The 18,302-nt window shown below is 46.4% G+C and overlaps 1 protein-coding gene across 1 annotated transcript in view; it reads right to left on the reverse strand.

The window, feature by feature from the left end:
* Positions 1–18,302, reverse strand: part of LOC133343849 (gamma-aminobutyric acid type B receptor subunit 1-like) — a 352,259-nt gene that overhangs the window by 38,764 nt on the left and 295,193 nt on the right. Inside the window, exons 8-10 of the mRNA XM_061553804.1 lie at positions 12,561–12,695; positions 8,405–8,575; positions 3,087–3,188 (exon numbers count right to left, since the gene is read on the reverse strand). Coding sequence (XP_061409788.1) covers positions 3,087–3,188; positions 8,405–8,575; positions 12,561–12,695 — 408 coding nt within the window. The remainder of the gene's footprint in view (positions 1–3,086; positions 3,189–8,404; positions 8,576–12,560; positions 12,696–18,302) is intronic.

Genomic DNA, 18,302 nt, shown 5'->3' on the forward strand with positions numbered 1-18,302 from the left:
TTTAAAGTGAAAAATTCAAATTGAACGGTGAAATCTTTTTTGTGCGGTCACTGGTGGCCAGCCTGGGACCATCAACTCACTACTCCACCTGAGAAGTCGCTTTAATCATCGGTAGATGAAACATGGATTCTAACCTACGGTCCCCTGCGGTGGCGGCTCAAGAGCCCTGACCCTGCCCGCATCCCTCGCGATAAAGATTTCGAGAAACATCGTTCGCTGAATTTTTAAATCCTTTATATTAAGTTCGCTTGCTTGCTTGCTTGCGTGCTTGCTTGCTTGCTTACGACCGTGCAAACCTTTCGGTCGTTTTTAACCCACTTCCCGTGGATCAATCGAGCTTACATTTTGCACACAGACTCGTTGTGCGAGACAATTAATGTTCGTGAAAATGTTTTTTCCAAAATTTTACACTGTTTAGGGAAAACAAATTAAATATTTAATTACCAATTGCTTAATGGTGGCAGACAATCATCTGACCCATAGGTGGCAGCCATCTCAAGCCAGAGGACGAGAGGACTCTAGCCGCCACGCATATAAAGGATTTATAGTGAAAAACTTTGTTTTTACGGGTTATACTTGTTTCATTCGAATCTCACGACTGCCCCGCAAGGGGAGAGCGCACCAGACCGTTTGATGGAACGGCCCGTCAGCCACGGCAACCGAGCTTAAACGCATGGGACATGAACCAACCGTACGGCGGTAAATATAAAGATTTAATGCGGCGTCATAAACATCATAATCACCATTGTTGCCGTGGGATTAGCTTGACGGGGGGGGGGGGGGGAAGGGTGGCGGGGGACCAGAAGTGTCGCGGTTTGATTAATTGTATTTTGTTTTTCGCGCTCGGCTCTGTTACCTGGGGAGGAGGGCCCCCACCTGTTCTCTGCATGCACGTGGTGACAATTTAGCGACGAGCGAAAATTGTCGCGTTTCATCTGGAGTCACTTTACCCAACCGCGCACTTCCCCTAAATACTCGAGATGCAGGTAAAACAAAAATGACGCCGCTATCGTCTCTGTCCCTGTGAGCCGCGTCCTTTCTCGAAGACGCTGGCGATGACGGCCTCCAATCCAATTTCCAGGATCTTAAACACCCAAGAAAGAAAGGTGGCAAGGTTGCAACAATGCATCGAGGCAGAGGGCTTGTGGGTGTGTCCCATGATGCTTTGCAACAATGTTTCATCTTGTTGTGTATTGTTTATCAATGTCGTTGCCAATGACGGAAATGTCACCGGTTGCAAGGTGTGCACAGTAAGAATGCGGAATGGAGGTACGAGGCTGCATTTGGCCAACGATGTTGCCGTGCATTCGTCCACATTTGTCGGTGGGTATTGCTCGTCTGGGAGTGGCAAGCGACGGTGATGGAACGTGTCCCGGGGTGGTTACGTCCACGGTGTAGACGTAGCGACGAAATCGGTTTAATGCGCACGGTCGAGAGCACTGGACTGCGAGGAACGTGCTAGCAAGATTATTACATTGCAGGACGGTGAGTGGTGGTAGTGGCGGTGGCTTGTATATATGTTTAACGTCTTTCGCACCTGTACGTAGCCAACCATGCTAATCGGAGGTGCGCAGGCGGCTCGGGGAGGCATTCATCCAGCAGCGGATTAACCATGGCCGATGATGATGTGTGGTCGTCTGATCTCGATCCAAGTGGCTTCTCCAGACTTAATTATCTCCGCCAAAGCCAATCGCGCCTCTAATCCTCGAGTGAGGATTAACACACAGCGGGCCTTGCTTCAGTTCGATTGACTTGGAGGCACGAGAAGGCGTAAAAAAATCAATCCCGCGCTGTTAAAGAGAGATAAAAACATTTTGTCTGTACAGCCACAGCCTGGTTTACGAAGGGATCTCGGGTTTAATTAATATTGGGACATTTAGCGAACGCCGCAGGATGGGAGCTTCGCAGGATTGCAAATACCTTGAGCGAGAAAGACTTCTAACCGACCCCCCCCCCCGCCGCCGCCTTTCGTGCTCTACAATAAATGAGTAATACGTAGTAGGCTTTCGCGCCCAATACTATCCATAATAATAAATGTTTTTTTTTGGGTTAGATCGCATAATTATAAATGGTCACGTTTGTCACGTGAACAAAACGTGCCAATTGGTCACGACTCCAGCACACCGGCGTGTTGGAGAGTCAACCCGCAACATTTACAATTTGGGCGATTTTGCCAAATTTGTTTCAAGAAGTCTTCTTGTTTCTTGTCTTAAATCGAGTTAAAAGGGATGTCATCACCGTGAGCCCATCAGGAGCGAAGACCAGATAGGGGTTAAACGAAAAGGCGAATAAGGATGCCGCAGCTGCCGCCACCACCACGGAGTAACGGTTAGCCCCCTCTGGGCTTAGAACGCGGCGTTCAAGCGACCGTAATCGCAGCTGGGCAGGCAAGCACGATTGGCTCGCAGCTACGATTCGCGCCAGCCGTCAGCGGCCCCGCAGACTTGTGGAGGTGCACGGTTGAGGCTCGATTCGGGACTCGGATCTTTCACGTCTCCTTTTACTGACGTCTCCATTGGATGGTTTCAATGTTTTTTTTGCGATCTTGAAAATACTGCCCCTCCTATTAGGCTTAGGCCCCTCCAATTATCTTCAGAACAATTCTATTAGCTTTAGGCTCTTCCATATCCTTAGTTCCCTCCTATTAGCCGAAGGCCCATCCTAAAGCCTTAGGCCCCTCCTATTAGACTTAGGCCCCTCCTATTAGGCTTAGGCCCCTTTCAATTATCTTCAGACCAATTCTATTAGCTTTAGGCTCTTCCATATCCTTAGGTCCCTCCTATTAGCCGAAGGCCCATCCTAAAGCCTTAGGCCCCTCCTATTAGACTTAGGCCCCTCCTATTAGCCGAAGGCCCATCCTAAAGCCTTAGGCCTCAAGTATTAAACTTAGGCCCTTCCATATCCTTAGGCCCCTCCTATTAGCCAAAGGCCCATCCTAAAGCCTTATGCCCTTCCGATTAGACTTAGGCCCCTCCCAATAATCTTAGACCTCTCCTATTAGTCTCAGGCCCCTCCTACTAGCCTTCTAATGGGTGCGCCCCAGGTAGTCTATCGGCAGGGCGCGCGTGACCTTCAGTGGGACTGACCTTGAGGTTCTTGACTGCGATGGTGGGGTCGGACAGGAAGCTCTGGCGCACACTGATCTCGATGCCGGCCTTCTTCACCTCGTCCTCCAGGTCGTCCAGCGTCTGTGAGAAGCGGTGACAAAGCTCACGAGGGCACACGGGAGGTCTTGATTGGTGAGCAGTCCCTCGTGGGGGGCCACGCCTGGCCCACAGGGGGTCCTGGGAGCGGCTGAAGCCGAGCTAAACTAAAAATGAACTATTTTTTTCTTCTTTGGTTTTTTCGGTAAAGTCACGTATAAAAATAAAATAATAAATTAAATAATAGCATACGACGTTTCGATTGCAACACAAGCAATCATCATCAGGTATAATGAAATAGCGACATAGAATATAACCAGAAAACTATAGACAGACATATAAGCAGACAGATATCACCAAGATACATAGAGAGAGCAACCCAGGTACAGAGAGAGGTGATCGTCTCTGTGGGGTGGCCTTAAATAGACAGAGGGGGGCGGAGGCAGAGAGAGGGAGGGGGTAGGGAAAACATTTACATGTCAATGAGTACGAAAGGAGGGGAGTAAGGTAAGCAGGCTTAGAGGGAGATAGAACACACTAAATTAAATAACCTAGCAAAGTATCGAAATGTTATGTAAAACGACACAGAGAGTCGGTCAACACACAATTAATGCATTGCCTGGTCGATTACGTATTTCAAAGATTGCTAAGTTAGAATTTAAGTGTGAAAATTCCAAAGAAAGACAAAACATAAAAAAAGAGGAACGGAGACACACAGACAGAGCAGAACCTAAGAACGATACAAAACGAGTGTAGACAGAGAAAATTACACTAAATATACAGGCAGAGAGAGAGAACAAGAAACCCAGAGAGAGAGAAAAAGGTATCGAAATGTTATGATACTTTGCTAGGTTATTTAATTTAGTGTGTTCTGTCTCCCTCTAAGCCTGCTTACCTTACTCCCCTCCCTTCGTACTCATTGACATGTACATGTTTTCCCTACCCCCTCCCTCTCTCTGCCTCCGCCCCCCTCTGTCTATTTAAGGCCACCCCACAGAGACGATCACCTCTCTCTGTACCTGGGTTGCTCTCTCTATGTATCTTGGTGATATCTGTCTGCTTATATGTCTGTCTATAGTTTTCTGGTTATATTCTGTCGCTATTTCATTATACCTGATGATGATTGCTTGTGTTGCAATCGAAAGGTCGTATGCTATTATTTAATTTATTATTTTATTTTTATACGTGACTTTACCGAAAAAACCAAAGAATAATTCCTGCAGTCACGAAAGCTCCAAAATTATTTTTTTCTTCTTGGTTCTTTCGGTAAAGTCACGTAGAATGGAAATAATAAAATAATAAAAATAAAACATCAACTCGCCATGCCCTTGAGAACTTAGTTCTAATCACAGGTAGTGGGTGAAAACTATGAACTAATCAACTATTTTAGGCCCACCGAGTTAAATGGTTATTTTTCAGAAGCGAACTGGCCACAAACGGATAGCACAACGAAGGGGAAATGTATTGCAGCCAAATAATCTAAATCCATGTTCATTCTAAATGCGGAGGGAAAAACTGGAGGATCTATATTCTTTGGGTCTTTTGGTAAAGTCACGTAGATAGGTTCAAAGAAAATAACAAAAAACAAAACTGGAGGATCTGCAAGAAAAATCCACACGGCCACAGGGAGAGAAACATGCAACCTCCAAATATACAACAGGCGTCAGGGTTGGAATCGAACCCACGACTTCCTGTATGCCAGGCAAGCTTTTTAACATTTCGCCACCGTGGCACCTCTGAGAGATAATATACGGCTCACAGAGACATTGAGATGCTGATTAGTAAAGATGAGCGAGAGATAATGAGGGATGAGAGATGACAGGGATGAGGATGAACGAGATGAAAGAGTTGAACAAGATATGAAAGTCATGTAGAAAGATGGAGATAACGGAACTGGAGACGAAGAGATGAGAGAGATTAGCGGTCACATTCACGAATCGTAATGGCATCATTCTGACTGTTAACAAGAGCAAGCGGGGCTTGGACAGAACATAACCACTGCGTGAAGGGCCATGCTTCCCTTTTTTTTCTTTTTTTTACATTCAGTGGAAACAAGAAGATGCTCGGTGTAGTCGGCACTTTGCTTCGTTCATCATTTTGTATTTTTTTTTTAATAATAACTTTGCTTTATGTAAAACCCCACCTCTCGCTCACTCCCTCGCTCACTCTCTCGCTCACTCTCTCGCTCACTCTCTCGCTCTCTCTCTCGCTCACTCTCTCGCTCACTCTCTCGCTCACTTTCTCGCTCACTCTCTCACTCACTCTCTCGCTCACTCTCTAGCTCACTCTCTCGCTCACTCTCTCGGTCACTCTCTCGCTCATTCTCTCGCTCACTCTCTCGCTCACTCTCTCGCTCACTCTCTCGCTCACTCTCTCGCTCACTCTCTAGCTCACTCTCTCGCTCACTCTCTAGCTCACTCTCTCGCTCACTCTCTCGGTCACTCTCTCGCTCATTCTCTCGCTCACTCTCTCGCTCACTCTCTCGCTCACTCTCTCGCTCACTCTCTCGCTCACTCTCTCGCTCACTCTCTCGCTCACTCTCTAGCTCACTCTCTCGCTCACTCTCTCGGTCACTCTCTCGCTCATTCTCTCGCTCACTCTCTCGCTCACTCTCTCGCTCACTCTCTCGCTCACTCTCTCGCTCACTCTCTCACTCACTCTCTCGCTCACTCTCTAGCTCACTCTCTCGCTCACTCTCTCGGTCACTCTCTCGCTCACTCTCTCGCTCACGCTCTCTCTCGTTCTGCACGCAGCCCTTCTCGCAGTCCGACGGCCTCCGACGGGTAGCTCATAACAGCATGCAGAGCTCCCCGTCATCTGCCACCGAGCACACGGCCTCCTCCATCGCCCACTGCTCCTTGAAGGCCGGCACGGCGTGGGTCAGCCGCGCGTAGCGGAACTCCAGCCACAGCCTGGCTCCGACCAGAGCGCGGAAGATGCCCAGGCTGCTGGCCGGACGTTTCCCCTCCAGGGCCACCTTCCTCGCCCTGTGCATGGCGAGCTTGGCGTAGCCGACGAGCACGTTGACCAGCCCCTGGAGATGTTGGGGTCCGTTGCCCTTTTGCAGAGCCGGCCCAGCCACTAAGTGACCCTTGCAATTGCAAAGGGCCCCGTGGCCAGCAGAGGGCCCCCTAGAGTCACTGCTAGCTAGTGGGTGAAAAAAATCAAACATCAAAGGGGCCTCCAACCAAATTTTGCTTAGGGCCCCCAAAGGTCTAGGGCCGGTTCTGCCCTTTTGGTATCCAAAGATGAGGACCGTCGGGGAGAAGTGGAGGCTGAACCTTAGGAGGATGTTTTCCTCTTGCTGTGAAGTGCAGGCTTTGATTCAAAGTCCTAACCAATGACCTTTTGCCGTTTCGATTTCTCACGCGGCATGCTGTTATTTATTTGACTGAATTGCTGAGTAAGCCAGGTCGGTGAAATGGGTGAGGGGTGGTGGTCGGATGGGAATTTGTGGATCTCCAAAGTGTCATCTCATCTGATGAAAGTGCAGAGCACAAACGCTTCCCCTCCCTCATTGTTCGTAAGCTGTGGAATTCGACTCTGACTGCCCTGTGACAGAGTCAATCAATAAGGACGCTGTTATTATGCCAACTGGCTCAACTGAGTCGCTCGCTCTCTCTCTCTCTCTCTCCCTCTGAGGGATTAATTGCTTAACATTTTTTCTTACCTGCTGCTAATACCTAATTTCAGACGTGTATGCTTAAGGGAAAAGGCGCGATTGGAAGAACATAAAAGAGTGCGATACTTCCATTTTTAAATCATTATTACGTTCCCCAACCGCAAATACAGTACGTCAATGTTGCAGAGGTTCACGGTTCGAATCTAGTGGCCACCCTGGTAGTTACCGCGGTTGCTATAACCATTTGCCAAATTCGAAAAAGTGCCCCCATGTTATTAGCGATTTGGATTATACGGAACAAAGCTCGCTCCCCTATTGGTGGACTAGCGCGCCCCATTGCAGACCAGGTGCTGAGTCACCTTGCACCGCACGGGGACAGCTGCTTCTGGGGGTGCCCTTTCCGTGTTTGAGAAGAGATGAGTTCCATGTCCATTATCGCGTGTATGCCCCGATGCGGGAACGATGCAAGGATCGATGAAGAGATGATGAGAGAACGATGCGAGAATAAGGGAACGAAGAATGGAATGATGTGGGACCAATGAAGAGAATGATGCGGGATCGATGAATGGATCGATGCAAGATCAATGCGAGAATGATGAAGGGAACAATGCTGGATCGATGCGGGATCAATGCGAGACCGATGGAGGAAACGATGAATGGCACACAATGGAGGGAATCATGATGGTTCAGTTAAATTAATTTTACTTTGAATTACCCTGTGAGCCAATAAGCTCTCAAATCGGGTTTCATCAACAACAAAAACAACACCGGACGCTACCCCGGCATCCGTACAAGTCACGGTAAAATAGGTTAATAATAATTCTAGATTTGAAGCTTTCGTGACTGCAAGGATTCATATTCTTAGGTTTTTTCGGTAAAGTCACGTAGATAAAAAATTAAAATTAAAATTAATAAAAGTAAAATATAAATAAAATAAAAATCACGACGTTTCGGAGGCAACACAAGCTTCCGTCTTCAGGTGGAACCGTCACAGCCACGACAGCTGTATCAAGTGAGAGAAATTCCAAGAAAACAGTCCTTGTATATACTGGTTGAGGGTGGGAGGAGCCAAGGTGGGCCCTGGATATTATTTCTCTTACTTGATACAGCAATCGTGCTGTGACTGTTCCACCTGAAACGTCGTGATTTTAATTTTATTTTTATTTTACTTTCATTAATTTTAATTTTTTACCTACGTGACTTTACCGAAAAAACCCAAGAGTATGAATCCTAGAATTAATACCCTCTACGGGGATGAATTCCACCTATCTGTTAGAGTTTTTAACAGACAACGAGACAAGAAGTCACAGTCTTCTCGAGACGCTGGCCTTCCTCAAGAGATGCCGAGATAACAAGGTAATGCAAGGACGATTTTCTTGGAATTTCTCTTACTTGATACAGCAATCGTGCCGTGACGGTTCCACCTAAAGACGGAAGCTTGTGTTGCCTCCGAAACGTCGTTATTTTTATTTTATTTTTATTTAACTTTTATTAATTTTAATAAAAAAATTTTTTATCTACGTGACTTTACCGAAAAAAACCTAAGCATAAGTTAATAATGAACAATAACAGTTAACGCGAAACACTAAAACTGACAGCAACTCATAACCGCAGGGGAACGATGAAGGGCAACGCTCACCGACGTGAACACCTCGGATGTCTGCTGGATGGTGGCGATGCGGGTCCAGCCCCACTTTTTGAAGAGCTGCACGCGTGTCGGGTTATGGAGCGTGGCGGAGGGGTGCGTGCGGAAGAACGTGGGGAAACGCTGGCGGTTGGACAGCGCCGGGGAGCTGGATCCGTACGACAGCTGCGGAGAAAAAGAGAAAAAAATAAGTATAACCCGTAAAAACAAAGCTTTTCACTATAAATCCTTTATATGCGTGGCGGCTAGAGTCCTCTCGTCCTCTGGCTTGAGATGGCTGCCACCTATGGGTCAGATGATTGCATGGCAGCATTAAGCAATTGGTAATTAAATATAATATTTTTGTCCTAAAAAGTGTAAAATTTTGGAAACATTTTTGTTCACGAACATTAATTGTCACGCACAACGAGTCCGTGTGGAAAATGTCAGCTCGATTGGATCACGGGAAGTGGGTTAAAAAACGACCGAAAGATTTGCACGGTCCTAAGCAAGCAAGCGAACTTAATATAAAGGATTAAAAAACACAGCGGATTTTATTTCACAGAGTCCGTGACAGCCCGTCGCTTGATTCACATGTGCGGGAGGGGGAGATGAGTATTTAAATGTGGGTGGGGTGTGGGGGGGGCGCATTCATAATTTTGATGTAATGATCCCTTGCTGGCCAGGTGGCTCAGCAGCAGAATGAGCTGCCCTGAAAAGTTGCGAGTTCGAATCCTGGTTGAGGAGTTGACTCGGCCCAGCCTACCGACCGGGGTCGATAAAATAGGTACCACTTTGTGGGGGAGGGTAACAGCGAACGTACAACGGATGGAGTCGCCACCGCCAATAGGAATGTGGAGTTTCCACCACTGACCCAGGGCTGTAAAGGAAATTTGAGCCACAGCCTTCGATGCTCACTTGAACTGGAAATTACTTTTACTTTAGCATAATAGCAATAACAGTTTGTTAATCTCTTTTATTTAACCCGGAGATGACATCATTCTGAAACACTGCCCCTTTTTTTTTTAAAAGAAACCTAGGGTTATATAAAGACATTTTAGGGACATTTGAAACGTAACGAATATCGGCTACGTTGAACAATAATCGGGTCAAGCAAGTAGGTGAATCATCCTTAAGACACCTTCTTGGTTTTTTCGGTAAAGTCACGTAGAAGGGAAGTAATAAAATAATAAAAATAAAGAAACCTAGGGTTAAATCATTTTTTATTATGTTTTATTATGTTTTATTTTTTATTATTTTATTACTTCCCTTCTGCGTGACTTTACCGAAAAAACCAAGAAGATGAATCCCTGCAGTCACGAAAGCTTTAAATCCTTAAGACACTTTACATTTTCAACAAATATAACAAATTATGGAAGGGAAAGTTACGATAATTCTATGATATTCTTGCGTGTGATGGCCATGTGTTCAGCAGCTCGATGTCAATGTCGAGGTCTGCTGCTGCTGACCATGACGAGAGGACTTCAGCAGAGAGAGATAGTTCGTGTCGTAATAGTAACAGGTTTTTACCCTTTCAACTGGTACAAAACTGACACCTTTATACAAGGCATCATGTTTGCAATAACCACAACACAAGCAGTCAAAATGCAAACAAAAAGAAACAACTCTGATGATGATAATGATATGCACTGTCCTTGGAGTTGATTGGTCCACACCCGAGACAGCTTTTCATAGAGCCTAGTCTCCATTGGTGTTGGACTAGATGACGCTAAAAGGCGTACAACTCAAAGACAGCGCACTATCAGAGTATTGAGAGCTCGGGGTAAGCATTTACACTATGAGACCTCCTTTACCAGTGGCAAAATATAGCAATAGGTTTTTACCCTTTCAACTGGTACAAAAACTGACACCTTTATGCTCTGATAGTGCGCTGTATTTGAGTTGTACGTCTTTTGGCGTCATCTGGTCGCTCTAAGAAAAGCTGTCTCGGGTGTGGACCAATCAACTTCAAGGACAGTGCATACCATTATCATCATCAGAGTTGTTTCTTTTTGTTTGCATTTTGACTGCTTGTGTTGTGGTTATTGCAAACATGATGCCTTGTATAAAGGTGTCAGTTTTTGTACCAGTTGAAAGGGTAAAACCCTATCACTATATTTTGCCACTGGTAAAGGAGGTCTCATAGTGTAAATGCTTACCCCGAGCTCTCAATACTCTGATAGTGCATTGTGTTTGAGTTGTACGCCTTTTGGCGTCATCTGGTCCAACACCAATGGAGACGAGGCTCTAAGAAAAGCTGTCTCGGGTGTGGACCAATCAACTTCAAGGACAGTTCATATCATTATCATCATCAGAGTTGTTTCTTTTTGTTTGCATTTTGACTGCTTGTGTTGTGGTTATTGCAAACATGATCCCTTGTATATAGGTGTCAGTTTTTGTACCAGTTGAAAGGGTAAAAACCTATTACTATATTTTGCCACTGGTAAAGGAGGTCTCATAGTGTACATGCTTACCCCGAGCTCTCAATACTCTGATAGTGCGCTGCCTTTGAGTTGTACGCCTTTTGGTGTCATCTGGTCCAACACCAATGGAGACTAGGCTCTAAGAAAAGCTGTCTCGGGTGTGGACCAATCAACTTCAAGGACAGTGCATATCATTATCATCATCAGAGTTGTTTCTTTTTGTTTGCATTTTGACTGCTTGCGTTGTGGTTATTGCAAACATGATGCCTTGTATAAAGGTATCAGTTTTTGTACCAGTTGAAAGGGTAAAAACCTACTACTATATTTTGCCACTGGTAAAGGAGATGTCTCATAGTGTAAAGAGTTCGTGTCGTTTTGCTGTTCATCCTCCTCCTCCGTTGAAGGAGGGCTGACCGCATTTGGTTTAATTCAACGGTCTCAAATTTGGGTTACGTGGCCACAATCGCACACCTGTGGCCCGATTGTCATGTTTCCCTCTGTATCTACACGAGTCTGTGCGCACCTCTTGGAGTCTCTATGTATCTCTGCGCGTCTCCGTGGGTTCACGGATTACATCGTCAAGAGTTGGGTTTGTCGAGGTGTCGCTGTTGTCAAGAGTGCGTGAATCACTCGCGCAACTGGTGCGATGTGCCACAGCTGACACCCGACGCGTGAAACAACACTTGCAAATGAAATGTAAAGTAAGAACGGCTTTGCAAGTGTCTCGGTTTGCCACGGTCGATCTTGGTTTGTACGGAGCGTTAACATTTTCACTGTAAGCTGTTATCATTGTGAAACCTTGCCACGTTCGCCAACGGCACATTGCCGTCACGATGCGAGCGGAGGTGATTGGGTGGCCCAGAGGTCAGAGCACTCAGCCGGCACCGCTGAGAGCCTGGGTTCCAATCTAGGTCGACAGGAGGAATACAGGAGGTCGTGGCGAGATGTTAACTACCTCGCCTGGTATACAGGAGGTTCATGGGTTCGATCCCGACCCTGAACCCCGTAAATTTGCAGTTTCTACGTTCTCCCCGTTGTCGTGTGGATTTTTCTCCGGGTCCTCTGGTTTTTCCCTTCCACATTTAGACTTAACATGCGTTTTTTGGACTATCATTTGTGGCCAGGTTGCTTTTGGAAAAGAGCTAGTTCGCTCGGTGAGCCTTAACTGGTACAATAAAAATAGTTCGCTAACCATATCCGATTCCGAGACGTCTGAAAGTTGCAGGGTGGGTCCCGTACGCCGCTGAACCTCGGAATGCGCAAGCGGCTAGCGTTAATTTGATTTACTCACCGCAGAGACCTGTAGCAACACGACCGCATTTTCTGAAAGCCAGCACCAAACTGTGCCACACGCCCTCCCGCATGGCCTTGTGGGAGCCCCGGTATGACTTCCCCACGTGTACGTCATCGTGACAAAATCGGAAGAAAAACGAAAAACGTTTGTTCCGATGGCGTACACGTATGAAATAATGTTATTTCATCGGTACGTCTTCTGACCTGAACACGTACCGAGGCTCCCACACAAGGCCACGCGGGGGGAGGCGTGCGGCACAGTTCGTCTTCCCTAAGTGCACCTCATCGGAACAGAATCGGAAGAAAAAAACTGATGACGTACACGTACACGTACGTCACCGGAATGGCAAAGGGGTAATAGTTTTCAGCCACTGCCTGTCATTAGAACCGAAGTCTCGAAGGGCATGGCGAGTTTCTGGCCAGAGCTGGGTCACCAACGATCGCCCTCGGCTCACCACGATGATGTTGAACATGCGAGCCGCCTCGGCCACCAGCGTGGAGACGCTGCTGCAGCCAGGCAGCAGTACGAGCTTGATGGGGTCCTTGTAGAGCAACTCGTAGAGCAACTTCGTGGCCAGGCCTGGCTGGCACTGCGCTCCACACAGCACACACACAGCACACACACAGCACACACACAGCACAGACTATTAGCACGGTTGGCTATGCATGGTGCGAAAGAGGTTCAACACACATTTCTACATACGGACGTAACGCGTTTAATCGATGATACCCTGCGTACGACACACACACACACACAGCACAGATGCATCGTGTAGGCCAATGATATCCTGCCTATGACACACACAGCACACACACAATACACACAGCACAGATGTATTCTGTGAGCTAATGATAGCCTGTGTACGACACACAGCACAGACACATACAGCACACGCAGAGCACAGATGCATCGTGTAAGCCAATGATATCCTGCCTATTACACACACAGCACAAACACAATGCACATAGCACAGACGCATAATGTGAGCCAAAGATACCCTGCGTACGACAAACACAGCACACACATACACAGAACACACACACAGCACAGACGCATCATGTGAGCCAAAGATACCCTGCATATGACACACACACACAGTACACACAGGACAGACGCATCATGTTTAGGCAATGTTACTCTGCGTACGACACACACAGTACACACAGCACAGACGCATCGTGTGAGCCAATGTTACCCTGCATAATATACATTTAATTTACAAATATATGAATATTATTTGTGTATTATACTCCCCCAAAATGGTATCCCGATTATCTTACCAGTGTCACGTAATGGGGATGAGATCGATTATCTATTCGGAAGTCTTGCAGAGCGGTGTCAACCCGTTCGTGTCCAGAGAATATCCCACAGAAGCAGACATCACAGAGTTACTTCTGAGCTCCTTTCAAGCGACCTCTGTACTGCACCACAGCTGGTGGCACTATCCCACCCATCCTGATAGGCAAAACTGGTATGCTTGATCTTCTTGGTTCTTTCGGTAAAGTCACGTAGAAGGGAAGTAATAAAATAATAAAAATAAAACATAATAAAATAATTCTCACGACGTTTCGGCCACAACGCAAGCAGCCGTCCTCAGGCGTTGTGGCCGAAACGTCGTGAGAATTATTTAATTATGTTTTATTTTTATTATTTTATTATTTCCCTTCTACGTGACTTTACCGAAAGAACCAAGAAGATGAATCCCTGCAGTCACGAAAGCTTTAAATCGAAATGGTATGCTTGATTTTCAAAGGTGGAATTTTCACCGACTTTCAGTTCAGAACCAAAATACAATGCAATGCCATTATTTCGCGGAGTCATTGGCAAACGGCATGTGACCATCGACCCACTGCATTTGAGAACGCGGTTCAAACCAGAGGCTGCTGTGACCTGGGTCCGAACCGAGGCCCTGACCTCTGAGCTACCCGTCTGCCTCCCCCGGCAGCTGTTGACGCACATCGAAATGCACGTAATTTTTTAAATTCTTTATATTAAGTTCACTTGCTTGCTTGCTTGCGTGCTTGCCTGTTTGCTTACGACCGTGCAAATCATTCGGTCGTTTTTTTAACCCACTTCCCGTGATCCAATCGAGCTGACATTTTTCACACAGACTCGTTGTGCGTGACAATTAATGTTCGTGAAATAAAATTTCCTAAATTTTACACTGTTTAGGGAAAAAAATACATATTTAATTACCAATTGCTTAATGCTGCCAGACAATCATCTGACCCATAGGTGGCAGCCATCTCAAGCCAGAGGACGAGAGGACTCTAGCCGCCACGCATATAAAGGATTTATAGTGAAAAACTTTGTTTTTACGGGTTATACTTGTTTTTTGTTTCAAATTCCGCGAAGGTGTTTTTTTCACATGTCCGGCCTTAGCTTTTGGCGCTGCCACATAATACCGAGGTGTAGTGGCGCACGCCTCTGATCCGGAACTTCAAAGGCAAGGGTTGGTAAATCACACAAAGACAACAATTCACATTTGTAATGCGTCCCAGAATGCGACGAGCATCTCACAGAGTGCAGATTTTACGCACGAAGAATGGGAGAGAACGAGAGAGCGAGCGCGGCAAGGGACAGCGATACAGAGCAAGTGAATAACTCTGCGAGTCATCTAGTAACTCACAGAACCACTCGCTCATCTGTCCACCACTCGTTCATTTTTTTCTCTCCGCCTTATGAAGACCGCTTGCGTTGCGATCGAAACGTCGTGGGTTTTTTTGCTTTCATTTAAGATTTTTTGTTTTCTATTTACGTGACTTTACCGAAAGAACCAAGAAAATGAATTCCTGCAGTCACGAAAGTTTTAAGTCTAAATGCACTCGTTCATCTCTTCAACCAACCACTCGTTCATCTGTTCACCCAACCACTCACTCATTTGTTCACCCAACCACTCGTTCATGTGTTCATCCAACCACTCGCTCATCTGTTTCCGAACCACTCGCTCATCTGTTCACACAACCACTCGCTCATCTGTTCACCCAACCACTCGTTCATCTGTTCACCCAACCACTCGCTCATCTGTTCACCCAATGACTCGCTCGTCTCTTCAACCAACCACTCACTCATCTGTTCACACAACCACTCACTAATCTCACCCAACCACTCGCTCATCTGTTCACCCAACCATTTGTTCATCTGTTCACCCAGCCACTCGCTCATCTGTTCGCCCAACCACTCGTTCATCTGTTCACCCAACCACTCGCTCATCTGTTCACCCAACCACTCGTTCATCTGTTCACCCAACCACTCGCTCATCTGTTCACCCAGCCACTCGCTCATCTGTTCGCCCAACCACTCGCTTGCTCACCCACCTACTCACCCACCCACTTATCACCTATAACACAACCTGCTGTGCCTGATGGTCACCTATCCAACCACTATCCGAATTAATTTGTTCATATGATTTTTTAAAAAGTCAAAGTGATTTCTTTCTCAATTAGCATCGAGGCGGTGCTATTATCTCTTCGATAAAAAAACAGCGAAGAGCTCAGTGGGCTTTCCCTGCTAAAGAACATTTCGTTCAGTTTTAAACGAGTTCACAAGCATGCGTTAGCAATGAGAGAGGTATGTTTCAGTCTGTATGCACAAGTGAGGAGCCGGTTAGCAGACCGCACTGCGCTACGAACCCGACGACCCGAATTCCGATTTTCTCGCTCACGACCAAATTACAGCGGCGAATATTTGTGCAAGACCTAGGCCTCCCCTAAGACGGCTCAGCCTTAAAAAAAGCTTGACCCCCCCCCACCACCACCCCCCCCCCTTTATACAACATCTGAAATAAGTTATCGGGCAGGAGGGTCGGGAGACATGGACCGAGGATAAGGGATATGATCCCTGCATATCAGACTCGGACGGGTGGAAGGAAATCATGCTCATATTTTTATTGTGTTTATGGCAGGCGTGTTTTGGTTATATCCCTATCTCAGCATCCCCCGCCCCCCTTACTTAACCAAAGCACTACCTTTACCATACTTCTTGGTTCTTTTGGTAAAGTCACGTAGAATTAAAATAATAAAGCAATTTCGTTCAGTATTTTATTATGTTTTATTTTTATTATTTTATTATTTCCATTCTACGTGACTTTACCGAAGAACCAAGAAGATGAATCCCTGCAGTCACGAAAGCTTTAAATCGAAACTTTACCATACTCTTTGGTTCTTTCGGTAAAGTCACGTAGGTAGAAAAAATAAAGCGACCGTCTTCAGGTGAGAGAATCAGACTGCAGTCTGATTCTGTCACCTGAAGACGGGCGCTTGTTGTTGCGATCGAAACGTCGTGATCTATTATTTTTTTTTCTACCCACGTGACTTTACCGAAAGAACCAAAGAGCATGGATTCCTGCAGTCACGAAAGCTTAGAATCAAACGACCTTTACCCCCTTCTGCTGGTTCGGGGCAGTGGGTCCATCCCACCATCTGTTCATCACCTGCCTGGTAGAAGCGTTCGAGTTTATGTTGACGGTGCATCCGTGCGTCGCGACGCCCCGATGCATCGGGCCCGCGCATCGCCTTGATACAACACGAATAGATAATAGTGGTTCTAGATTTGAAGCTTTCGTGACTGCAAGGATTCATATTCTCAGGTTTTTTAGGTAAAGTCACGTAGGTAAAAAAAATGTAAATTAATAAAAGTAAAATAAAAATAAAATAAAAATCACGACGTTTCGGAGGCAACACAAGCTTCCGTCTTCAGGTGGAACCGTCACAGCACGATTGCTGTATCAAGAGAGAGAAATTCCAAGAAAACAGTCCTTGTATATATACTGGTTGAGGGTGGGAGGAGCCAAGGCAGGCACCTGGACATTATTTTTGTGAGGTTCGGTGCGGCTGAAGCACGCTGCTAGAAATGAGCCTTTGTTGTGTAGACTGATTGAAATGGGAGGTTCCAAGAGTTGTTAAGGTGCCGGAAGCTTGTGTTGCCTCCGAAACGTCGTGATTTTTATTTTATTTTTATTTCACTTTTATTAATTTTAAATTTTTACCTACGTGACTTTACCGAAAAAACCTAAGAATAAGATAATAGTGGTTCGCGGCGGTGTGCAAACGTCAGCACGAGGAAGACAAAGGCAGCCGGGCGTGGTGCTCACCACCCACCCCGTCACGTGCCGTGCCGGGTCTTCATAACGCGCACGCCAAACAGCACTTGCCCCAACAGCCTGTTAAAGGCTACGCGGGGGATCTGTGCCTGTCTTACCGCACGGCCACAATCATCGCCATTCCCCAATGCTACGCTGCGTATTTCCCCCCGCTGTTTACTCGCGACGCGGCATGCATGGAGACGTCGTTTGCTCAGCTTGAAGCCAACAACCCCTCTCTGAAATGGAAGCCGATCACCGCTGCAATGCACGTCCGCCCGAGTTGAGCCAGTGACTGAAATAATGACAGTCTGGAGAGAGAATCGCAGAAGCGAAATAAAATAATAAAAACAAAACATAATAAAATAATTCTCACGACGTTTCGGCCACAATGGCTGCTTGCGTTGTGGCCGAAACGTCGTGAGAATTATTTAATTGTTTTATTATTTATTATTTTATTATTTCCCTTCTACGTGACTTTACCGAAAGAACCAAGAAGATGAATCCCTGCAGTCACGAAAGCTTTAAATCGAAATTTTATCGCAGAAGCGTTCGCGCATTATGAAATGGGACATGGTTGACTGACTCATACACGATAATTACCGGGATGGAGGGTTTTTTTTTCTTCCTTTCTAATCATTTTCTTAATGACACTGCGGAACTGAGCGGGCGGGCGGCAGGCGGGGCGTCAAAGAAAAACCTCTTAAGGTAGAGAGAGCTAAGTGGTTGTTGAGGTGGTTCAGTGACCCAGCAAACCATCGACATTGAGGAAGGTTCAAATCAGTAGCTGTCGAGTTTACAGGAGATGCCACGGCTTCCAGTGCCCACGCAAGTGCCGGAGAGCTTCAGGCGTTGGGCTACGAAGTGGGGGGCAGAGAAGGGGGGGGGGGGGCGAGGGAATTGAACAACAGGCTCCACTTGATATCCTCACACCAGGGCAAGTCCGTGCCAACCTGCGCTACTGAGCCAATGTGGCGGCCTCAATGCCCGTAATGAGAATGAAGAAGAAAAAAAAATCTTCTTGGTTCTTTCGGCAAAGTCACGTAGAAGGGAAGTAATAAAATAATAGAAATGAAACATAATTAAAATAATTCTCACGACGTTCCGGCCACAACG

The sequence above is a fragment of the Lethenteron reissneri genome, chromosome 1 (assembly GCF_015708825.2).
Source record: "Lethenteron reissneri isolate LAM-NWPU_2019-01 chromosome 1, ASM1570882v1, whole genome shotgun sequence".
Taxonomy (NCBI): domain Eukaryota; kingdom Metazoa; phylum Chordata; class Hyperoartia; order Petromyzontiformes; family Petromyzontidae; genus Lethenteron; species Lethenteron reissneri.